The sequence below is a fragment of the Chiloscyllium plagiosum genome, unplaced genomic scaffold (assembly GCF_037043375.1).
Source record: "Chiloscyllium plagiosum isolate Xiang-an unplaced genomic scaffold, Cpla_swu_hap1 HiC_scaffold_5, whole genome shotgun sequence".
Lineage (NCBI taxonomy): Eukaryota > Metazoa > Chordata > Chondrichthyes > Orectolobiformes > Hemiscylliidae > Chiloscyllium > Chiloscyllium plagiosum.
In genome coordinates this window covers 92,174,274-92,200,597 of record NW_028270143.1, presented here as the reverse complement: position 1 = coordinate 92,200,597, position 26,324 = coordinate 92,174,274, and the positions used below count along the sequence as shown (strand labels likewise).

Sequence of the window (26,324 nt, the reverse complement as noted above, 5' to 3'; positions counted from 1 at the left end):
TATCCTTGTGATTTTTTTAAGCTAAAACTCATTTTATTCTTGATCAAATTTGATTCTTTACTTTCCTCTTTTCTGTATCTTGTCCTCTGTTCTTGCTTTTCCTGTGGTGACTCATGGTGGATTATTGTTTTTAGATACTAAAAGCTTCTCATTGATTCTTACAAATGATTATTTGGGTACAATTTGGTGAAACCTATTCATTCAAGAATCTCAATTGTGGCGAATGCTGTCCTCCCTTAATATCTCTGTGACACAGTGGTAGTGTCCCTACCCCTGGACCGAGAGGCCCAGGTTCAAGCCTCACCCTTTCCAGCGGTGTGTAGTAACATCTCTGAACAGGTTGATTAAAAAAAAAATGAAATTTTAAAAATATCTCATTTAATTTTTCCATATGCCTTCAAATCCATACCTATTAAATTCACTTTTCCAGATTGTTGTTTTGACCGAGGTCTGCTAACTCCTCATAAAACCAGTAGTTGAAACTAGAACGTTTCTCGTGCCATTGGACCAGTTTCATCTAAGCTGTATCCACCTCTTTGTGCAGGAAAGATGTTTTAAAAGAAAGCACTGCTTCATTCTGTGTGGCAGAGGAATTATTATCTTTAGAGGTTTAGGTCACAGAAACATTTTCTAAATCTCAGGTTGACTGGCTCAGTATTCTACATGTAGTGCATTATAGTTCATCTAAAATTGTACAAAAAATGAAAACTTTTGGTATTCCTTGTTGGAGTGAATTCTGACATAAATCCTCGACAGTTGAGTTAGGAAGATGTATTTTCTGTGGAAAACAAACATAAATGTTGATATCCATTTCAGATTTGTTCGAACAGACAGTCAGAAGACAGTCTAACATTGAGGTTGAGACTCTTCATTGCTTCATAGAAGTATTGAGATATATCATGCAACCTTTGTTTTGTATCATTGCTGATAATTTGTTTGCACCGAGAAACTAAGAGGAATTCCATATTGTTCTTCAAGTAGAACCATCTGATCTTTTGCATTCTATAAGGTAGGCTTTCGTTTTCTGCTTCCTCCGAAAGAGGGAACCTCGAACATCCCACAGAAAGGTACCACCATGTTAACTTTGATTATGTGCTTATGTCTGAGTAGTGTATGAATTCACTGATTTTCTGATAGTAGAGAATCTTGTGATTAAGCTTTGGTAACAAAGTGGAATATCTTCTCATTAAGATTTGAGTTGGATGAGGGATTTAAGTTTTCAAGGGCATGATACAAGATTTTAAGGTTTTGATAAATGAACAATGGTTCACTCAAAAAAAAAGAAAATAAATGAAGCAATGCAAATTATAAGAAGTCATGACTTGTTTCTTAAACAATAATTTATTCTTCGAGAGTAATTATTTTCCTATCTGCTTCCCTTGTATACTATGTATCAACTTAGATTGAATACTTATAGGGAGCTGGCTCACCTAGTTACTCAAAAGTATAAAGCGGGAGGAGAAGAATGGAGAAAACAAGATCTGGAGCAATGGGATAAAATGCATGGGCCAAATTCACTTCCGAGGTTAACTAACTTTCATTTTGGCTGAAATTCTGCTGTCTCTGGATGCATTTTGAAAGTTCTCTGTTTGAATTAGTTCAGTTATCCATTCTGCAGGTCAAGTGAGAAGAAATTGATTCGATTGGAAAAGCATTCAAATCACTGAGATAATTTCATTTGTGCTACGGTGTGTGGAGTGTAATGTAGTCTAATATTCTAATTGCAACGACTTTCAATCAGCTTGTAAAACTGATTATGTTGCAGCTGATTGGAAATTTCTAGATTTCATGCAGATAAACAAGCATTGCTTCTCTGGATTTTCCAGATGTGGCAAAGTTTAGAAATTGGACCTCACAAAGAAAGACTTGTTCGGAAATATGTGAAATTGTTCTTGTAGTATCTGTTGTGAGTAATCATGTATTAACATTATCTTGCCTTAATATCTTACTCTGATGTGTCAGTAATGTGGCTGATTGAAATGTCTTAGTGGTGTTTCACCTAATCCATTCATCTGGTTGGGGGTGGAGGGTACTATTCATCCAGTTTTTAACTGTTATGATTTTTGTCTGTTGACCTTCATTCTGAACACCTCAGCACTCTGTATTGTACACTTTCATGTTCACTCTGATGTATCCTTTTATAGCTTATACTGTATTCCTACGACTGCAGAGTGGCTTATGTGCTTTAATTAAGAAAGACTATAAAGAAAAACCTGGGAACTGTACACTGGTGAGTTTGATGCAAGTGAAGGGTAGATCTTTGGAGAGGATTCTGAGAGACAGGATTTATATGCATTTGGAGAGGCAGGGACTGATTAGGAGTAGTATGGCTTTGCGAATAGAAAATCGTGTCTTACAAGCTTGATTCAGTTTTTTGAGGACGTGACCAGGAAGATAAATGAGAAAAGAGTGGTAGATGTTGCCTGTGTGGACTTTAGCAAGACTTTCAACAAGGTTCTGGATGGTAGACTGATGACTGAAATTGGATCACATGGGATCCAGGGAGAGATTGCCAATTGGATACAAAATTTGCTTGACAGTAGGAGACACAGGTTGATGTTGAGGGTTGTTTTTTGGAGTAGGTGCCTGTGACTAACAATGATCTTCAGGGATTGGTGCTGGGTCCACTGTTTGTCATTTTATACAAACAATTTTGTTGAGAATATTGGAAGCATGGTTAGTAAGTTTACGAATGACACCAACATTGGTGGCATAGTGGACAGTGAAGAAAGTTATCTAAGACTACAAAAGGGTTTTGTTCAGCTTGGCCAATGGGCTAAGGAGTGGCAGATGGAGTTTAGATAATGTGAGGTGTTGCATTTTGGTACAGGGAATGAGGTCAGGACTTACACAGTTAATAGTAGGGCCCTATGGAGTGTAGTCGAACAGAAAGACCGAGAGATTCAGATACATAGCTACTTGAAAGTGGTGTCACAGGTAGAGAGGGTGGTGAAGTAGGCACATGGCACGCTTGTCTTCAGTGGTCAGAGCATTGAGTATAGGAGTTGGGAAGTTCTGTTGTAGCTGTCCAAAGTGGTGAAGCCACTTTTGGAGTATTGTGTGCAGATCTAGTCACCCTGCTTTAGGAAGGATATTATTAAATTGGAAATGGTGCAGAAAAGATTTCTAAAGATGTTACTGGGGCTAGAGAGTTTGAGTTATAAGGAGAGAATGGATAGGCTCTGACCTTTTTCACTGGAGCATAGGAGGTTGAGGGATGACCTTATAGAGGTTTATAAAATCATGAGGAATAGACATGAGGTGAATAGCAAAGGTCTTTCCCAAGGCTAAAGGAATTCCAAACTAGAGGGCATAGGTTGAAGGTGAGAGAACTTTCAAAGAGCTATAAACCTGCAGTCCAAGGTCTCTTTGTTCAGCACCACTCCCCAGGACCTTACCGTTAAGTGTATAAGTCCTGCTAAGATTAGTTTTCCAAACATGCAACACCTTGCATTTATCTAAATTAAACTCCATCTGCCACTCTTCAGCCCATTGGCCCCTCTGATCAAGATCCCATTGTTATCTGAGGTGACCTTCTTCGCTGTCCACTACCCCTCCAATTTTGGTGTCATCTGCAAACTTACTAACTATACCTCTAATGTTCACATCCAAATCATTTACATAAATGACGAAAAGTAATGACCCAGCACCGATCCTTGTGGCACTCCACTGGTCACAGGCCTCCAGTCTGAAAAACAACCCTCCGCCACCACCCTCTGTCTTCTACCTTTGAGCCATCTTCTATCCAGATGGCTAGTTCTCCCTGTATTCCATGAGATCTAACCTTGCCCTCTTTGGTCTTCTTTCTTACTTCTTCAAAAAACTCAATCAAGTTTATGAGACATGCCATGTTGTCTATCCCTAATCAGTCCTTGCCTTTCCAAATACATGTACATCCTGTCCCTCAGGATTCCCTCCAACTACTTGGCCACCACGGACATCAGGTTCACTGGTCTATAATTCCCTGGCTTGTCCTTAACACCTTTCTTAAGCAGTGGTACTATGTTAGCCAACCTCCAGTCTTTCGGCACTTCACCTATGATTATCAATGATACAAATATCTCCGCAAGGTACCCAGCAAACACTTCCCAAGTTTCCCACAGAGTTGTAGGGTACGCCTGATCAGGTCCTGGGGATTTATCCACTTTGATGTGTTTCAAGAAATCCAGCACTTCCTCATCTGTAAAATGGACATTTTTCAAGATGTCACCATCTATTTCCCTAGATTTTATATCTTCCATGTCCTCCTCCACAGTAGCCACTGATGCAAAATACTCATTTAGTATCTCCCCGATCTCCTACAGTTCCACACAAAGGCCGCCTTGCTGATCTTTGAGGGGCCCAATCTCACCCTAGTTACCCTTTTGTCCTTAATGTATTTGTAAAAACCCTTTAGATTCTCCTTCCTATTTGCCAAAGCTATCTCATGTCCCCTTTTTGCCCTCCTGATTTCCCTCTTAAGTATACTCCTACTGCCTTTATACTCTTTTAAGGATTCATTCAAACTATCCTGTCTATACCTGACATGTGCTTCCTTCTTTTTCTTAACCAAACCCTCAATTTCTTTAGTCAACCAGCATTATGTACACCCACCAGCCTTTCACCCTAACAGAAATATACTTTCTCTGGACTCTCGTTATCTCATTTTGTTTAAAGCTTCCCATCTTCTCGCCATCCCTGCGAACATCTGCCCCCAATCAGCTTCTGAAAGTTTTGCCTAATGCTGTCAAAATTAGCTTTCCTCCAGTTTAGAACTTCAACTTTTAGATCTGGTCTATCCTTTTCCATCACTATTTTGAAACTAGTAGAATTATGGTTACTGGCCCCAAAGTCACCTGCCCTGTCTTATTTCCGAAGAGTAGGTCAGGTTTTGCACCTTCTGTAGTAGGTACACCCACATGTTGAATCAGAAAGCTTTCTTGTGTATGCTTAACAAATTCTTCTCCATCTAAACCCTTAACACGATGGCAATCCCAGTCTATGTTTGGAAAGTTAAAATCCCCTACCATAACCACCTACTATTCGTACAGATAAATGAGATCTCCTTACAAGTTTGTTTCTCAGTTTCCCTCTGACTATTAGGTGGTCTCTAATACAATCCCAATGAGGTGATCATCCCTTTCTTATTTCTCAGTTCAACCCAAATAACTTCCCTGGATGTATTTCCGGGAAAATCCTCCCTCAGCACAGCGGTAATGCTATCCTTTATCAAAAACACCACCCCCCCTCCTCTCTCGCCTCCCTTTCTGTCCTTCCTGTATCATTTGTATCCTGGAACATGAAGCTGCCAGTCCTGTCCGTCCCTGAGCCATGTTTCCGTAATTGCTATGATATCCCAGTCCCATGTTCCTAACCATGCCCTGAGTTCATCTGGCTTTCCTGTTAGCCTCTTGCATTCAAATAAATGCAGTTTAAGTTATCAGTCCTACCTTGTTCTCCGCTTTGTCCCTGCCGGCCCTGACTGTTTGACTCGCTCCTTTTCTCAACTGTACCAATCTCAAATTGATCTCTTTCCTCACACTCTACTAAATGCCAATTTTGCTTCTTTTGATCTACAGACCCAGAAAATAGCATTTAGTATCTTATTCCTCTACAAAACACTGCTCCAGGCTAACTTAATACTTATGGCTTATATTTTCAAGTTTAATCAAGAAACATATCTCAATAAAACATATAATCAAGAAAGAACCCACTCTACTCCCTACTGCAGACTTTCTGTAAAGCCACACTTAAAAATATTCACTTTTCAGTTTCTGTGCTGTGACCTCTCTCAGACAGGTTCCAAGATTAGTTGTGAATTTCACTGTTTGTTAATTTTCCCAGACGGACTCCAATGACCAGCAATACATGAATTCAAACAGCAAAGGCAGTAACTGTGCAGGTTCACTGCTCTGTCAGTTGGGAGTATGGGTCTCTCGCTCGCTCGCTCGCTGTCTCTCTCTCTCTCTCTCTCTCTCGATCGCTCGCTGTGTCTCTCTCTCTCTCTCGATCGCTCGCTCGCTCGCGCTCTCCCCTGTACTGACCTCACCATGTGCTGCCTTTATCTGATCCTCTCCCTTTTAAAAGTGCTGTTATTTTGACTTTTTTTTTTCCTCCAAAGTTCCAAAACAATGCAACAGCAATTAAAATAGTCATTGTTCTCCTGAGATTTGAGGAAATCACATTCAACACCTAAAATATCTTAAAAAAAGAGCAGCCTGTTCCAGCCAGGAATTTTTCATGACTCCATCTTTATTTACCCAGAATCCTTTTTCTTAATGGCTGTAATGCAGTTCCAACCTCATTAGTTTAAATGGTGCAGCTATTGCGTGATTTTCTTATAACGTGAAATCTCATGACAACAGAACTATTGTATTTCATTCGAGGCAGTCCGGAGTCGCTAGGATGTTCCCAGGTATGGATTGATTAATCTTTGCTCAGAAGACGAACAGTTTGGGACTGTACTTATTAAAATTCAGAAGAATGAGTGGTGATCTCATTGAAACTTAAAGTACTCTTAATGCTCTTGACAGGGCAAATGCTGAGAAGATCTTATCCCTCATCGGTGAGTCTTGAGTAGAGGACATTATCTCAGAATGAAGGGGCACCAATTTCAGACTGAGATCAGAAGGAATTTCTTCTCTATGGGGTTGAGAGTCTTTGGAACTCCTTGCCACAGAGAGCTGAGAGGTCAGAATCCTTGTGTACACTTAAGGGTTATGTGGAAAGGGCAAGAAAGTGGAAGGGAGGAATGTTGGATCAACCATGATCCTATTGAGTAGTAGAACTGAATCGAGGGGCTGAACAGTCAACTCCTGTTCCTATTCTTTATGGTCTTATGGTAGTGAATTCCCTCAATTGATCCTGTACCCATTAAAATTTCAGGCAGCGCATTCTGGATCCTAACCACTCATTGTGTTCCAACCTATTTTCCGACGTTGTTTTTCTTTTGTCAGTTACCTTCAATCTGAACCTTCTGATTTTTTGAACTTTCCACAGATGGGAACAGTTTCTTTCAAGGTATTTTATTCAAACTACTCCATGATTTTTTTAATGCTTGTATCAGACCTACTGTTCTCCAAAAAAATCAGTCGCAGTTTCTCCAATCCTTGGAACCATTGTCATGAACATATCTACATCCCCTCCTGAGCTATCATATTCTGCCTTCAACTTGGTGCTCAGAACGGTATGCAACACTTCATTTGAAACCCAACCAGTGTTTTGACACTCACCTGAGTATTATCTTCCATTCTGGGTTAAACTAACAATGTGAAATCAGGCCCCTACATATTTATGGCCCGAGGCTCTTTGCCTTGAGCCAAAAAAAAGAAAGAAAGAAAAGAACTTCCATCTGCATCGCATCTTTCATGACTTTGGTCTCCCATAGTGATTTCCAGCCAACCAAGGATCTTTTGAAGTGGAGCCACTGTTGTGACGCAGTTTCCACAAATGACAATGTGATAAGTGGAGAGATAATATGCTTTTGTTGATGTTGGTTGAGGAGTGTGTATTAACTAGGACACTGGGGTGAAATCCAGTTCTTCAGACTAATGCCATGGAATTATTTGCATTCATATGAGAGGGCAGTTGGGGGCTCGGTTTAACAGCTTATCCAAAAGATAACTATCTTTCTGTTTCCAAATTTAAGTCAAGTTCTCTTATCACAAATGAAATTTTAAATTGCTTCCAAAAATTATACCGCAGAGAACCCCAGGAGGAAAAGCTGTCGGGCATTAAAACAAAGTTTGTCTTTTAATTTTCTTTAAACATGTTTTGTTTAGAATTTATGTAACTACAGACGAGGAGGAGTTGAAGAAAAGGTTTTTGATCAGTTGGAGGCATGAAATACTAAGTTGAAGCTCTTACCATTAATCTTTAAAACAACAACAATTTGTAACGACTACCTATGTGCAGTAAAATGCTTAAATCTGGGAGTTGCTGTCCAACTTGCCTTGCTCCTTCAGAAGCTGTCAGACAAAGATATCACACTGGGGCAAGTCATCCCATTCAAAAATGTGCAACATTTAATAAACTGACCAGTAAACATTAGGGCTTGACTCATCCAGTGTAAGTGCATTTCCATGGTGTGATGTCTCACTTAACTGCCAAAAAGTGTCTCTGACAGACTGAAATTTAACTATGAGGAGAAAGTGAGGTCTGCAGATGCTGGAGATCAGAGCTGAAAATGTGTTGCTGGAAAAGCGCAGCAGGTCAGGCAGCATCCAGGGAACAGGAGAATCGACGTTTCGGGCATAAGCCCTTCTTCAGGAACATCGATTCTCCTGTTCCCTGGATGCTGCCTGACCTGCTGCGCTTTTCCAGCAACACATTTTCAGCTGAAATTTAACTATGTCAATTGTGAACACTCTTCAGTTTAGATTTTAATTTCTGCTGGCGATTTAAAAAGTACAAAAAATGTACTATACCTTTGTTTTATCTTTTTCTTATCCTTTTAATCCAATCTTCTCTCTCTCTCCTCATTTTGCTTTCTATACCTAATTTGAATTGAATTGAACATTATAACTGACATTTCCAGGTTCAGATTCTGAATACTTAATCAATAATTTTTCACTTTAATTGGTAATGGAGAATCACATTTGTTTGCATTATTCACAAACATTCCAAATACTCTGCATCATTTGCTTAGTGGCTGACAAAAATCCCATTAAAAAATTCATGTTCTACAGTCACAGAGCTAGCTAAGCCAGGGAACTATAGGCAGGTGAGCCTGACCTCGGTGGTGGGCAAGTTGATGGAGGGAATCCTGAGGGACAGAATGTACATGTATTTGGAAAGGCAAGGACTGATTCGGGATAGTCAACATGGATTTGTGTGTGGGAAATCATGTCTCACAAACTTGATTGAGATTTTTGAAGAAGTAACAAAAAATATTGATGAGGGCAAAGCAGTAGATGTGATCTATATGGACTTCAGTAAGGCGTTCGACAAGGTTCCCCATGGGAGACTGATTAGCAAGGTTAGATCTCACGGAATACAGAGAGAACTAGCTACTTGGATACGGAACTGGCTCAAAGGTAGAAGAGAGGGTGGTGATGGAGGGTTGTTTTTCAGACTGGAGGCCTGTGACCAGTCGAGTGCCACAAGGATCGGTGCTGGGCCCTCCATTTTTTGTCATTTACATAAATGGTTTGGATGCGAGCATAAGAGGTACAGCTAGCAAGTTTGCAGATGACACCAAAATTGGAGATGTAGTGGACAGCGAAGAGGGTTACCTCAGATTACAACAGGATCTGGACCAGATGGGCCAATGGGCTGAGAAGTGGCAGATGAAGTTTAATTCAGATAAATGCGAGGTGCTGCATTTTGAGAAAGCAAATCTTAGCAGGACTTATACACTTAATGGTAAGGTCCTAGGGAGTGTTGCTGAACAAAGAGACCTTGGAGTGCACGTTCATAGCTCCTTGAAAGCTCCAGGTAGATAGGATAGTGAAGAAGGCGTTTGGTATGCTTTCCTTTATTGGTCAGAGTATTGAGTACAGGGGTTGGGAGGTCATGTTGTGGCTGTACAGGAGATTGGTTAGGCCATTGTTGGAATATTGCGTGCAATTCTGGTCTCCTTCCTGTCGGAAAGATGTTGTGAAACCTGAAAGGGTTCAGAAAAGATTTACAAGGATGTTGCCAGGGTTGGAGGATCTGAGCTACAGGGAGAGGCTGAACAGGCTGGGGCTGTTTTCCCTGGAGCGTCGGAGGCTGAAGGGTGACCTTATAGAGGTTTACAAAATTATGAGGGGCGTGGATAGGATAAATAGACCAAGTCTTTTACCTGGGGTTGGGGAGTCCAGAACTAGAGGGTATAGGTTTAGGGTGAGAGGGGAAAGATATAAAAGAGACCTACGGGGCAACCTTTTCACGCAGAGGGTGGTACATCTATGGAATGAGCTGCCAGAGGATGTGGTGGAGCCTGGTACAATTGCAACATTTAGAAGGCATTTGGATGGGTATATGAATAGGAAGGGTTTGGAGGGATATGGGCCAGGTGGTGGCAGGTGGGACTAGATTGGGTTGGGATATCTGGTCGGCATGGACGGGTTGGACCGAAGGGTCTGTTTCCATGCTGTACGTCTCTATGACTCTAGCTACATTTGTTTGTTACTGTACCTTTAAAATCTCTTTTTGAGAAAAGAGTCTGAAAGGCATAAAACGCTTCGGCAATCAGCACTATAAACACGTAGAGCTTATCGGTGAGACAGGAAACAGAAAAAAATGTCATAAACACCGATGCAAAGCTGGTAATAGGAAGAGATTTAGGAGGCAAAATGAATTGAAGACAAAACTTAGTAAAATGGAAAGAATCGAGGAATGAGAGATGGACAGATTTATTTCACATTTTTGTGTGAAATAATACCTCAATTCCATTATTTTCATGGTATAAATTAGTTGATAATGGTGACAACACATTGCGCCACTTTTCTGCCATGAGATTGGTTTTTATTGGCTTCAAGACAAAAGCTGTTTGCCAGAGTTGAGTGTACAGTGGTAATATAAACAGATCAGGAGATGAGGATTGATGACCTAATTTGAGTTAATCCCCCCCACCAATGTAATACAGTGTACCCTGTGTCTCAACAAAAGAAAATAGCAAAACCTTGTCCTAGTTCTGTCTGTGTTCACCGCTGGTTTGTTTCACTTAAAAAAAATTACTAAGTATAGTGGCTGTTTCTCACAATATTCTTCCACACACTATCTGTATGCAAGTGTTTCTGCAAATGCTGTAGGAGGTTGACCCCTGTCCCCATCCAACTAACTAACTTCTCTCCTGGGGAGGAGGAAAGGATAAGAACTTCAGTTTCAAGTTCAGATAAAATGTTTGTATAACGGTTATGTTGATCACTCAGTTAAATACTTGAATGACAGATGTGTGTAATTTGAACCAAATTATTTCATCCAAAAATAGGGGGAAAAAAGTCTAATACATTGACCAGGTTTTGATATTTTCCCTAATTGTATAAATATTACAGCTCTTTAATGCATTATGAAGCTCATGAAACTTTAAAGCAGTCTTGGTGGACTGAAGGACTGGTTCCTGTACTGTTCTTTGTTCAATTCCATCTTAACTATTTCTGTTTGTGCAAATTCGTAAATGTTTTATTATTCTTATCCTCCACTGTGAGACTTAACGATCATAAGTTTTGAGAGTTAAAGTGATTTAATGGAAAATTGTTGATCATTTGTTTACAACTACATTTTTTGTTGTGATTTACAGCTTTGCCACATCATTGCGTCATTTACACATCTTTGACAAGAGAATGACGCACAGCTATTCTGGCTGTTGCTTTCTGCACAAAAAATAAGCTTGGAAAAGTCTTCATTGTAGAACCTTTTAACACCCATCCTCTAGGAGTATTTATTAGTCTTTAGAGTGGTTTCAGCTTGAAGCTGTTAGTGGATTGCTAAACAAGTCAGGAGTGAAATCTACCAGACTGAATTCTAGTAAGTCGTGAAACCGCCTGAAATATAGTGACAACAGTAAACTTGTATTTATATGTGCCTTAAATGTAGCAAAATATTTCATGTGCTTCACTAAACTGTTACCCATCAAAATTTGACACACAGCAATACAAGGAGATATTAGGGCAAATGACCAAAAACTTGTTCAAATAAATTTTAAGGAGCATTTTAAAGGATAGGAAGGTAGAAAGGTGGAGAAGTTTAACACAGGAAATTCCAGAGGTTGGGACCTAGGTAGCTGATGACTTGATTGTCTCCGATGAATTAAGTTAAATTGGAATGTAGGACTTTACTTTTAAGACCTAAGTCGATTAGAATTAAAGACTGAATTTTGAGAGGGGCAATCTAAAGCTTACTAGTCCTTATTAGATTCAAGATCAATTCCAGGTGTAAAAATGTTTCGACATGTTTTGTAAGATTGCTTACATTTATCATAATCAATAAAAATAACACAAATGATACTCAATAAAAGCACTGGTTTTCAGCATATCTATATGGGTTGTTTGTTCACAACACTTGTTGACAGGGCATTTTGCTGAGCAGCAACATAACCACGAGACTGCATGGGAATATTGATTGTATGTTAAAAAAGTTTACGAGGTGTCCTGATAACAAAACAGGACGCAAAAGTACCATGGACATGGTTAATTTTAATTTTCAAACTGTGACTTTAGAAGAAGACTGCTGCAACTAAAAATGACAGCAGATTTAAATTCATTCACTGTCTAGCAAAGTTCTCAGTGGCACCCGTGGAATGTCCCACCTGAAGTGTCAAAGAAACTTTAAACAGAGAGAGAAATATAACAGAAAGAGATACCAAGGGAGCTAACTGCCTTGAGGACAGCAAGCCTTTGTTGCAGAATCTTTGAATTTTGGTCTTCCGGTAATATACAAAAACGTTAAAACGAACTGCAACACTCATGTGTTAATGGCCTAATGTCCTAGTTGTGAACTCGTACACTATTTAAATGTCCACTCTTCACAAATCTATGTGTCTGTATGTGTTGTGATACTATTTTTCTTCTGATTTGTCAATCGTAAACTCGCTGTCACTACTTTAAGAAAGCTTGGTTCAATTGCCTCCTTTTAAAAATAAGCATATATTTCTTTGGGAGGCAGTTGACCTTCTTAGGCAGGTGAATAACCAAAAGGGAGTCAGTTCACCCCTCTTCAACTGGGACCTTAATATTTTGAGATAGCTTATGTATGATGATAACATATTCGAGAAATTCACTGGAACAGGTTGTATCAAAAGGTATGGAGGGGTGAGGCTATGGAGGGACTTGAAACCAAGGGTGACAGTTTTAACATTGACTCTCATTCTAGAAACCTCTCAGGATGGATCATCCAACATAAGAGATTGTAGGGTAATGATCCTTGTTGCAAGTTCAGATAGGAACAACAAGAGTTTTAGATGAATTGTGGTTATGGAGTGTGGAAGATTGGGTGCTAACCAAGAGATCAATGGCATATTCAAGACTGTAGAGATGGTTGAAAGTTCAGCAGCAAGTAAATTGATACAGGGGAAGACTTTTATAATGTTACAAAGGTGGAATTAGATTACATGGTTTGGAATTAGATACTCAACATTGGTTGAGATGATACAAGATTGTGAGTGGTCTGTTTAATTCTCATAGTTGCCAGGTAAAGGGATGGTGTTGGTTACCATGGAACAATGTTTATGATGGTAAATTAAAGGAAATTTCTGCTCATCCAGTCGTAGAAGTCAGGCAAAGACTGGAGTAAATGATAGTTTAGAGTTTGAGAATAAAGAGAATCCAATGAAGGCAGAACTCCGGCTATTACTGCACAGATAATGGAATTCGGTGAGAGCAATTCCACCAAGTTGGGTGTCTGAGAAGTAACACTGCTGAATGGTGTAACTCACAATAGAAAGTTTCAGGCAGGTTACACAAGACAAGGTGGCATCATTTACCACATCCTGATCTGACTTTGAGTTATTTCTGACTTCAGACTTCTTCAGAATGCTGTTTGACAGAAACATAATTAGATGCGATGTACATGGAATTACAAGAACAGTGGGCACAGGTTTTGGAGGTAACATTGTGGCACAAGGGGAGGTGGTAGGCTTGTGGTATTATTGTGGTACTATTAATCCAGCAATCCAGGTAAAGTTGTTTGGGAAGACCCAGTTTCGAATCCTACCACTGCACATGATGGAACTTGAATTCAGTAAAAATCTGGAATTAAAAGTATATTCATGACCACAGATCAATTGTTGATGGCCAGAAAAAGTCAATATGCCACTCATATCCTTTCGGGATGGAAACTGCTAACCTTACCAGGTCCTGTTGACATGCAACTCCAGACCCGTAGCAAACTTTAAACTACTCTCTGGACAATTAGGAATAGACAATAAATGCTGGTCTCGCCAGGGGCATCACATCATGTGAATGAATAAAAATTCACTTTCAAGAATTTTACCAAGAGCAGGGAGGTTATAAATGCTTATTTTGACTTGAATAGAGTGGCCACGACAACAAATCTGAAGAAGAAGATTACAGCACTGAACAGATGGGAACTTTTAGCAATACCAGTTGGTTTGGGGGCTATGTCAAGAGTTTGTGAGGTTTGTAATTTAGTGCAATAGGGTCCGTGGAGCAGGCCATGAGTTACCTGTAACATAGCTTAGAAAGGCTATGTGGCAGATTTGATGACTTTCAACTTTCAAGCTTTGTTTAAATTTTAAATCAGGCAGGTTGACTCTAATTCATCAAGGTATTTCTTCAGAAATTTCCTGATGAATGCAAGAAGAAAAGCTTTGATAAAAGTTCACATTTTTCAGTAGTGCGCAAAAATGGTTGTAATGGAGTCGAGAAGTTGGGCTTATCTTTGCATTTAAGGGTTATCATGGAACAATAAGCAGTTTTGGTAGAGGGAAGCGAAACCATGCTTTCGGTGGCTCAGCCAAATCTGGTAATGACCCAGTTCATTTGTGTTCACAGTGGAAACTTGGTGAGAGTTGTAGTTCTAAGATCTTAATTGAGAAGAGTTTTTTTTTGTTTGAAGATTTCAACCCCATGTAATGTTGACAGTCATTGTGTACTACACTTGCTTCATTGAGCATTTTGTCAGCATGAATCATCAGGAAGACCAAAGTCAAAGCCAGGGCTTAGAGAATCCACCTTCTATCAACATTAGCAACCTACTCTTCACATCTTCACATACTGTGGACAAATAGTTACCGGTAGCTTGTCTCTTAATGCTATCATGTCAGAGTTGAAAAGTCATGCCTTGACTTACAGCAAATTCATTGAAAATACAAAACAGATAGAATATTGGGCATCTCCTTGGAGGACGGAGTGCTGAGTACTGAAGTTAATCAGTAAGCAGGGAATCCCCACGCCCCCCAAAAAAGTAGCTGTCCTCATGAGTCAGTGGTGGCTCTGGTTGGATCATGTGAGCAGAAGAGGTCTTGCCAATAGTCTCATGCCAATGCCAGAGAGTAACAGGTAACCTGTGTATGTGATTTATGAATGTCAATATGTGAGATATTGACACTTGACAACAGGAGTGTCTGGAGACACATCTGGAAGGGCCTAGATAAAGCACAGGACAACAAAAAAATAGCCAATTACCAGAAAAGAGAACCCAATAGAAGGAAAAAAGTCAGCAGTTAATATTGGATCAATGCTATTCATCTGTGCCAACTGTGAAAGGGACTTTCACTCATTAATTGCCCTCTATTCCAGGACAGAGTGACATACACCCTGGGCGCAATCCATCATTTCCAGAGGTGGATGAATGCCATCTCTAGGAATTGAGTGGGGACGCCTTGATTTACACTGAGAGCAGCAGTACAGTGTTCAGATAGCGTTGTAGCTTACGTTCTGCACTGATTGCACACGTTTCAAAGTGACTGCCAGGAATTGTTACTCCTTTTGTTTGACCCAAGTTTTGTGCGCAAAGACTTTTTCTATACAGTGGGTACCACCCATCTATGGACTAAATCAAAGCATGATCTTGCTGTGGAGCTGCCACACATGATTAGTTGAACTGAAGTAAGCTGAAGTGTCTTGCCAAAGTTGGCCCACTGAGAAGTAGGAAAAAAGGCTGATGATTAATGGTCTATTATTTTTCATGCTAGTCTTTCTTTGCACAGGCAAGAAAGTAATAACTTTAAACAGAGAAATTTTCAGATGTCACAAATGCAATAAGTGAAACTAATATTTCCCCAATTTTTTTTTGTTTTTTTATTCTATTTCATAGCTCACTGAGGATCTGCACAACACACCAATGAACAGTGAGATCAGAGAATTGGTGAAGCTACTATCACAGCCCCACCTCAAGGTGAGAGCATGTAACATGTGTAAGCATGTAGTCTAAATAATTTAAATGCTTTTACTTGAATTTTGTTGCCAGAATTAGTTATCCAGAAAACCATAGAGAAAAATGAGTTCTGTTCTAAGCCCAGCTATGTTCATAAAATTTCTACTTTGTGTGTGCACTTCAAAGGATTTGCATTTGATAATGCGGCCACTGTTGTTTGTAATATACATAAATGATCTGAAAGAGGGCACTGTTGGTATGATCAGCCAGTTTGCAGATGACACGAAGATTGGTGTAGTAGCAGAAAGCATAAGGGACTCTCAAAGAATACAGGAGAATATAGATAGACTGGAGAGTTGGGCGGAGAAGTGGCGGATGGAGTTCAGTCCAGGAAAATGTGAGGTGATGCATTTTGGGAAGTCTAATTCTAGAGTGAATTATACAGGAAACGGAAGAGCCTTGGGAAAGTTTGGTGAGCAGAGAGATCTTGGAGTTCAGGTCCATTGTACCCTGAAGGTTGCTTCACAAGTGGATAGAGTGGTCAAGAAGTCATATGGTATGCTTGCCTTCACTGGACCGGGTATTGAGTATAAGAACTGGCAGGTCATGTTAAAATTGTACACTATGTTGGTTCGGCCACATTTAGAATACTGTGTACAATTCTGGTCACCACATTGCCAAAAGAATGTGGACGCTTTGGAGAGGGTGCAGAGAAGGTTTACGAGGATGTCACCTGGTATGGAAGGTGCTAGCTATGAAGAGAGGTTGAGTAGGTTAGGATTGTTTTGATTAGAAAAAAGGAGATTGAGGGGGGCCCTGATTGAGGTCTCCAAACTCAAGAAGGGTATAGACAGGGTGGATAGAGACCAGCTTTTTCCCTCGGTGAAGGATTCAGTGACGAGAGGTCACGCTTTCAAGGTGAGAGGTGAAAAGTTTAAGGGGGATACACAAGGCAAGTACTTAACATGGAGGGTGGTAGGTGCATGGAACGCGTTGCCAGCAGAGGTATTAGAGGCAGGGACGATAGATTCATTTAAGATGTATATGGACAGATGTATGTGTAGTTGGGGAGCAGAGGGCTTAGGTATTGGGCAACAGGCTTGGACAGTGGATTTGGATCGGCTCAAGGTTGGAGGGCTAAAGGGACTGTTCCTGGGCTGTAAATTTTCTTTGTTCATTGATGCAAATTTCTTTACTTATCATTATCTTTGTTAACAGGCTTATTGAATGGAATGTTATGTACGAACCCAACTCTGATGAAGTGCATTTAGTCTAAACAAATGTTTGAAATAAATGTTTTGAATTAGGAACAAAAATATAGGAATCTAGAATGTGAATCTGAAAGGTGTATTGAAAGGCAGCCTATGTACTCCGAATGAACAAAGTATTTTAGATCCATTGGCTTGTCCTTTGTTACATTTTGAGAAATTTCACTCAATCCAAGCCAAATTGTTTTACCAATTGATGTGTTCCTAAAAGTGATGAAAAAATTCAGCAAGTGGAATGAGGGTATTTATTGCAATTTAAAAAGCAATCTACATGTGAGAAGTTTGTTTTTGAGATATGAGCATTGGTAGCCATGCCATTATTCATTACTAATTCCTAATTGCGCTGAAGACGGTAGTGGCAGTTGACTTTCTTGAACCGTGCAGTCCATGTGATGTTGTATACCCACAGCTTTAAGGGAGGGATTTTCAGGATTTTGACCCAGCAACAGAACAAAAACGATTTAGTTCCTAATGTTGTGTGTCTTGGAGGGAAACCTACATGTGGTAGCATTCCCACGCATCAGATAATGGGTTTGGAAGGTGCAAACAACGCAGACTTCTCAAGTTACTGAGAACTGTAACATGGCTGCCATTGTGTATCTATGGTGATGGCGGTGAATGTTGAAGCTGCTGGATGGGCTGATTTGTTCTTGATGCCATCAAGCTTCTTAGGTGTTGCTGAAGCTGCACTCATCCAGGCAAGTGGAGAGTGTTTCATTACCCAATTGTAGATTGTGCACAAGTGTTGAAGAGTCAGGTACTGAGTTACTAATTGATGGATTCCTAGTCTTTGACTCATTTTTGTGGTTAGTTCAATTTATACTCAGTGTTAAGTTCCAGGAGGTTGATATTTATGGATTCAGTGATGGTAATGATAGTGAACATTGAGGAGAGATGATTAGGTTATATTCTTTGATCTTGTCTCCTTATTACCCTCAATGATTTTTCCAATTGGTGTTCAACGTGGAGAAGGACTAATTCATCAGCCAAGGAAGAAGGAATTGAGATCCAGTAATGCATGCAAGAATGGCGATCTCCTGGTGGATTTTTTGAATACTTGATCCAAATCTTACTTTTTATATTGCCAAGAGCTTTGTAAAATTATGGTTTCAGATTGTGATGATGTAACGTTTTCTAAAATTCTACGTTTTTATTCAGTATGGTTAAAGATTTTGAAAGATTCCAGCCTAAAAGTATAAGTACTTTTCTGTGTAAGCTATATGTGCGCAAATATTTTGATTCTATACCAACCACAAGTTTTACAACATATAGTAGAACAGATGCTTCTTGCTTAGATTTGTATTGCATTGCATATGGGGTATCCTTCTACTTTTGACACTGAACTTGATATTTGATTGCTTTATGCGATTTTGAACCTCCCAAATTCAGGGCAGAGCAGTTCTATGGATGTGGCCTATGTTGGTTAAATGTTTAATGTTTGAATATAATAAATATGGTTGTTTGTTACATGAGAAGCCTCTGATTCAGAATCTCATTTGAGACCCTTGTTAACATTTTAGTTCAGAACATTTATCAAGTTGTTTTTCAAGGCTTGTGCAGAATGTGCAGCATAATCATTATGATTGCTTCTAAATGGTCTTGAAAAAAGTTAGAGTCTTAGTCATATAGCATGGAAATAGACTCTTCGATCCAACCAATCATGCCAACCACGTTTGCACACTAAACTAGTTCCACCTGCCTGTACTTAGCCCATAGCCATCCAAATCTTTCCTATTCATGAACTTATCCAAATGTCTTTTAAACACCAATTGTAATTGCATCCACCACTTTCCAGTGAAAACAAACCCAGTCTATCCAACCTTCCTTCATAGCTCAAATCCCCCATACCAGGTAACATCCTAGTAAACCTTTTTTGTGCCCTCTTCAAAGTATCCATATTGTCTGGTAGTATTGTGACCAGAACTGTACACAATATTCCAGTGTGGCCTAACTAAAGCTCTGTAAAGCTGCAGCAAGCAGTGTGAGCACTGCTGCCTCACAGCAGCAGAGACCCGGGTTCGATTCCTGCCTCAGGCAACTGTCTGTGTGGAGGTTGCACATTCTTCCCGTGTCTGCATAGGTTTCCTCCAGGTGCTCCGGTTTCCCCCCACAATCCAAAGATGTGCAGGTCAGATGGATTGGCCATGATAAATTGCCCATAGTGTTAGGCGCATTAGTCAGGGGTAAATAGAAGATAGGGGAGTGAGTCTGGGTGAGTTACTCTTCGGAGGGTCAATGTGGACTTGTTGGGCCGAAGGGCCTGTTTTCACACTGTAGGAAATCTAATCTAATAACTTGCCTATTTTTATACTCATTACCCTTACCAATGAAGGCAAGTATACCATAGGCATTTTTTATTACCTTATTTACCCATGCTGCCACCTTCAATAATCTGTGGACCCAGATCTCTCTGTACATCAATATTCCTAAGGGTTCTGCCATTCACTTTATAATTTCCACCTGTACTTGACTGTCCAAAATGTATCACTTCACATTTGTCTGGATTAAACTCCATCTGCCATTTTTCTGCCCATGTCTCCAACTGATCCATATGCTGCTGTATCCTCTGACAATCCTCCTCTCTATCCACAACTCCATCAATCTTTGTATCATCCCCAAACTTACTAATTAGACCAGTTACGTTTTCCTCCAAATCATTAATGTAGACAACACACAGCAGAGGTCCCAGCACTGATCCCTGTGGAACATCACAAGTTACAGCCTTCCATTGCATAAAGCATCCTTACACCGCTATACTTCATCTCCTATGACAAACTCAGTTAGATATCCATCTTGACAGCTCATCCCGATACTGTGACTTCACCTTTTGTACTAGTCTGCCATGAGGGACCTTGCCAAAGACTGTACTGAAGTCCATATAGATAAATCAACATCTTTTCCAACACTCATCCTCCAGAAACTCAATCAAGTTAGTGAGGCACAACCTCCCCTGCACAAAACCATACTGTCTATCACTAATAAGTCCATTTGCTTCTAAATATGTATTGATCTTGTTCTGAGAATCTTTTCTAATAATTTCCCTACCACTGACGTGAGACTCTGAGGGCTATACTTTTCAGGATTATTCCTGCTATCCTCCTTAAATAATGGAACAACATTGCATTTTCTCCAGTTTTCTGGGGCCTCACCTATGGCCAAAGATGATACAAAGACGTTTGTTTCATCCAAATCATTTATATAAATGACAAACGAAAGTGGACCCAGTACCAATCCTTGTGGAACACCACCCTTTACAGGCTTCCAGTCTGAAAAACAACCCTTAAAATGATAGAATTCAGCAATCCAACTGCTGTTAAAATACTTTCATTTCACTTTAGTGCAATGCCAAAAATAAGATACACTGCATAATGTCATCATTAAATAAATGTACAATAATAAATCTAATTTAAGCTATTCTGTTTTTGTAAAAATGAAGGATAAAGGTGATTTTTGGCCCCTTATTTAGATTTGTCTTTTTTCTTACTGTTTTTCTTATACTTTTTGAAGATGGTTGCTGTTGACATATATCATAAAACTATTTCCATTGCCTCGGGGTCACAACGCACAAAGTTATAGAGGTTACTTGGTAGCAGTTCGGAAAAAAAGTTGGCAAAGCATAATATTCCAGCATCTGTGAGATTTTGACATTGTTTCTTCCAAAGTACATGGCAGCATTCACGAATATCCATCTTTTTTTGTGTTTTTTTGCCGTTCGTTTTCAACATTAGCATTAGCAAGAAAGGCAGCTCAGGATATTTTCTCGCTGCGGGAGTTTTGGGCTCCATATTTAAAATGATAGCTGCCAGCAGTTCAATATTACTTTATCTCACATGTCATCTAAAGCTACAACACTTCAATTTTTTTTAAATGACTGAAACAGTTGCAGCTGTATTGCTGCAGAGTCCTGTGAAAAATCTTGATGTAGAAGTACAGGAATAAAAAAATGTGTGAGGCTTCAGAAAAATATCCTTTTTTTGTCTCAACCGTTGTTTACAAATCTCGGTAAGAGGAGGCACAAGGCTACCAGCAGTGGTCCATCAAAGTATTATTACTGTTTTGTGTTCAGTGGCACCAGTGCTGCAAGCTTATTTCAACAGCAAACAGTTTAACTAGTATCTTAATTAGAATCATAGAATCCCTACAGCAGGCCATTCATCCCATCAAGTTTACACTGATCCTCCAAAGAGTACCCCATCCAGACCCACCCACGTCCCTAGCCCTCAACCCCACCCTATCCCTGTCTTTCCCATTTCCAATCCACCTATGCTGCACATAGTTGGACTGTGTGAAGAAACCAGAGCACCCAGAACTCCATGCAGATATGGGGAGAACGTGCAAACACTGTATTCCTCTATTCTCTGCCATTCATGTGTCCGTTTAAATGCCTCTTAAACTTTGCTGCTGTATCTGCTTCCACCACCTTCCCTGGCAGCATTTTCCTGACACTGATCACCCTCGCACCTCTCCAATAAACTTATTCCCACTCAACTTCAAACCTATCACATTTCCACCATGGGACTGTCCATGCCTCTCAGTTTTATGTACTGTGTCAGAGTGAGTTGGGTCTGGAAACTTCCAGAGTGACTGCCCCCATAGACTTCACCCCAAAACCCAAAAAGCTCACTCCGTAACCTCCTTGCTTGGAGAGACAGCGATAATCCTGGGATAATCACAGACCTCACTTCCTGCCCAGACAGATTGTGATAATCCTGTGACACTCACTAATGTCCCCCCCCCCCCCCCCCCCCCGCTACTGGAGAGGCACTCACTAACGTTCCCCCCAGTGCCCGGACAGGCACTCACTAACGTTCTCCCCTACCCCCGCCCGGAGAGGCACTCGCTAACGTCTCTCCCTGCCCGGAGAGGCACTCGCTAACGTCTCTCCCTGCCCGGAGAGAGACACTCTCATCTCAATAATGCTGGGATAATCTCTAAACTCTCTCCCTGCACGGAGAGAGAAACACTCGAAACGCACTCGCTGTCTGGAGAGACATTCACTCACCTCACTTTCCTGCTCAGAGAGACGGTGATAATCCTGGGATAATCACTAATCTCACTCCTTGCCCAGAGACACCATCTCTAACCTCTCTCTCTGCCCGGAGAGACAGTTATAATCCTGGGGTAATCTCTAAACTCACTCCCTACCCAGAAAGGCAGTGACAATCGTGGGATAGCCTCTGATCTCGTTCCCTGCCCAGAGAGACCATGATAATCTTGGGATAATATCTAATGTCACTCCCTGTCCAGTGCAACAGTGATAATTATGGGACAGACCTGTAGCAGGTTGGATATTTTCTGGTCAGCTCTGAGGAGGCGAATAGTTGGCTGGAGACAAGAGGTTGACACTGAGTGACTTGTTTCCCACTTTACTTGGGTCTCTGAACTCTTATTTCCATCTTTTTGTGCCGACCCATCTCCAGGTCTCCACCAAAGACTTTGATTATCAGACCCAGGAGTTGGCATTCCCACTGTAAAGGGGCCTCAACTATCTCCTTTCGACCCTGTATGAACTTGCCCATCTCTGACATCAGTTTCTGAAATTTGTGAAGTGTCATTGTTTAATAAGTAAAGCTCAAGTTGAGGTACAACCATATACTATGGTATAATAAAAAAAACTGTTTGAAATAAACTTCATGAACTAAAGCCTTCTATAGTTATTTATACACCACTCACTGCACCATATATTGGCTATGGTTTTTCAATGGTTGAGCAAACCTATCTGAACACATTAGTCTCTGTTTCTAACATTCTGAAGGGCTGGGTCTGATAGCCAGTGAGCACTGAGAGTATCTTCATGGTTTTTGCATCCCCGCCAAAAGCTAGTAATAACCCCAAGGTCAATTCCAACATTATAAAGCATACCTAAACATAATTGTTAGGACACAAAACTGTCTTGACAGGTGTTGAGATGGTAGTAGTATAGTCATGTCACTGTACTAGCAATCCAGAAGCTCTGGTTACAGGTGTTCAAATTCCACCTTGGCAGCTGGTAGAATTTGGATTTTACTACTAAATCTGGGAAAAAAAACCTAATCTTAGTAATCATGGTCATAAAACCATTGTTCAGTTATTATTCAAAAGCCACTGATGCCCTTGAGGGAAGGATATGTGCCAACCTTACTTAGTCTGGCTTGCATGTGACACCAGACCCTAAGCAATGTGGTTGACTCTTAACTGGCTTCTGAAATGGCTGACCAAGCTACTCTGTCATAGCAGACTACTGCAGTCTCAAAGTGAATTAAACCAAGAAACTACTCAACATTGACCAAAAATGACAACACCACGACTAGCCCTGTCAACCCTACAAAGTTCTCTTTACAAAACTCTTTAACCATGTCAAAACTAGGACAACTATCCAAACGCTGGTCAAGTAATAGCCTGACATTTTTATACTCATCAAATTATGACCACCCGTGAGTATACTTAGTTCCCTGGACCAAGTTAGAGGAACAAACCTACCAAACAGACTCCCGCCACCTATGGCAAGGCCTAAACAACATTACAGAATACAAAATGAAGCGGAGCAAGATATCTGACAAAGACATAGCCCTCCCTGATGTGTTTAATGCCTTCTATGCTTAGTCTGAGCCGAGTGCTAGCAGCATGGTAACACATGCACTGACAGCTCCAGATGCACTTGTTCCCTCAGTCGCCACTGCAAATGTCAGATCGGACTTCCCAGGAGTCAACCCAATGAAAGCAACGTGCCCGGACAGTGTCCCTGGCCAAGCACTCTGAGCCTGTGCGGATCAACTGGCGGAGGTATTCACACATCTTCAGCCTCTCCCTCCTACAAGCCAATCTCCGCCTGCTTCAAGAAGTCCATCAGCATCCCTGTACCTAAGAAAACACATGTAATGTGCCTTAATGACTACAGTCCTCAGCCCACACCTTTACTCCCTGTGGTTCCATGAAAATGTTGCCAAATTCCAAAGAAACGGCATCTACAGGTTCACTGATGACACCGCTGTGGTTAGATGAATGAAAGGCATTCCTGACGAAGGACTTATGCCTGAAACAGTGATTCTCCTGCTCCTCGGATGCTGCCTGACCTCCTGTGGTTTTCCAGCACCACACTCTTCCATCTGTAGTTAGATGGATATCTAACAATGGCAAGTCAAAATTCAGAAGGCGTACAGAGGGCAGTGAGAACCATTTCCCTCTCAACATCAGCAAAGCTAAAGAACTGATCATTGACTTCAGAAAGAAAGGAAGAGAACCCACCCCTACCTACATCAATGGAACCGAGGTTGAGAGGATGGAGAGTGGCAAATACCTCAGAGTGATATAACCGACAACCTGCCCTGGTCCTGCCAATTAGATGCAATGGTCAAGAAGGCACAACAATGTCTCCTCTTCCTCAGATGGCTCAAGAAATTTGGCATGTCCATAAGGATCCTCAATAACATCTACAGAAACATACTGTCTGGGTGCACAATCGCCTATAAGGCAACCACTCTGCCCAGGACTGTAAGAAACGACAGAAGGTGCTATGCATAGCCCAGACCATTATGGAAGCCAATCTTCCATCCATGGACTCCATTTACACAGCTTACTGCCGCAGAAAGGCTGTCAATGTCGTCAAAGACCCATCATACTCCAGTAATGATCTCCGATAACCTCTTCTGGCAGACAGAAGATCTAGAAGCTTGAACACACACACACATCAGCAGGTTCAAGAACAACTTTTTCCTCGCCATTATTCGATTGATGAATGGAGACTCTAGCCTCAAAAAATGCTGATCTTGCTAACGTTGATCTTGCCTAGTGCACGCCCTGTGCAAAGTAACCTGTAGGCTACTGTCTAAGCCTTTTGATAATCTCTGATCTGTACATCCTTGCTTACTATGATCTGCCAGTACTGCTCATAAGCAAAGCTTTTCTTTGTAGTTCAGTACACGTGACAGTCAATCAATCGAACACAGAGCACCAGATGTAGTACAGAGTTATACAACTGGGAGAAAATTGCCCTGGGATTCTTCAACATTGACTCTTTACCCATTAAGTCTCTTTTAGCATCCAGTCATAGGAACTTGAGGGTGGTATCAAGGAGCATCAACAAAACTGGTTGGCAGTCAGAAGGAAAGTTCTCCATTGGTTTAAGATGTACTTAGCGCAAAGGAAGATTATTGCAATTACTGGAGGTCAGTGATTTAATTTCACAACATCCTTTCAAGAGTTCCTCAGCATAATGTCATCCATGCAACAATCGTCAGCTGCTTCTTCCTGACCTTTCCTCTATCATTAGATCAGAAGTTGGGTGTTTGCTAATGACTGTACAAGTTCAGCAGCTTTCACAGTTCCTCAGATACTGAAGCTGCTTGTGTCCATATATGTAGCAAGACCTGGAGAACATTTAGGGTTGGGGTGATCAGAGGCAAATAAAACTCACACCACACAAGTGCTAAGTAATGGCTATCTTCAACAAATGGTTTTCTGGCCATTTCCCTTTGACATTCAATGGTATTGCCATTGCTGAATCCCCCACTGTTAATATGCTAGAAATTACTGTTGACCAGAGACCGAACTGGACCAGCTATGCAAATGTGTTGTTACAAAAGATGAGAGGCAAAGATTTCTGCAGTTCGTGACTCTCTGAAGCCTGTGCATTATCTACAAGGGACAATTTAGACATGTGATGGAATGTTCTTCACTTGCCTGGATAAGTGTAATTCCAAACACACTTGAGAAGCTCAATATAATCCAAGACAATATAATCCATTCAAGTGGCACCCTATCACCTCAAACATTCACATCCTGTACCACCTTCAATGCAAAGTGACAGCACTATATCTTATACAAAATGTGTTGCAGTAAGTCACCCTCTTTTGATAGCAACTTCCAAATCCACAGCCTCTACCATGTAAAAGGGCACTAGGTGCATGGGACCACACCATCACTGACAAGTTCACCTTGAAGACACATATCCTGGCTTGGAACTTCATTGTCATTCCTTCACTGTTCCTGGACCAAAACTGCTTCTAGATCTAGAGTCATGCCTACCCTCCAATGCAGCTGTTAATTCTAGCAGCTCACCCCCACTACCTCAACGGGAATTAGGAATATTCAGTAAATACAGGCCTAGCCAGCAATGCCCGCATCTGGTGGAAGAATAAGTATAGTATTATCAGGCATGGATTTCAGTGCTTTCCTCAGCTTTGATTTTTGGTGATTTTATGCTTATGTCTGAACCCTGATGCTGCTAACATTGTAACCTTGCTTCAGTTCTATTCCATTGTGCAAATGGGATGGCTGCTAAACAGAAATTGCTCATTCTGCTCCCTCACCTACCCATGATGGACTGAATTGCTTTCCATT

The 26,324-nt window shown here is 40.8% G+C and overlaps 1 protein-coding gene across 12 annotated transcripts in view; it reads left to right on the top strand.

The window, feature by feature from the left end:
• Positions 1-26,324, top strand: part of mpp7a (MAGUK p55 scaffold protein 7a) — a 493,705-nt gene that overhangs the window by 308,475 nt on the left and 158,906 nt on the right. For all 12 annotated transcript variants that reach the window (XM_087987461.1, XM_087987462.1, XM_087987468.1 and 9 more), the window contains one exon: positions 15,679-15,759. In XM_087987461.1, coding sequence (XP_087843587.1) covers positions 15,679-15,759 — 81 coding nt within the window. The remainder of the gene's footprint in view (positions 1-15,678; positions 15,760-26,324) is intronic.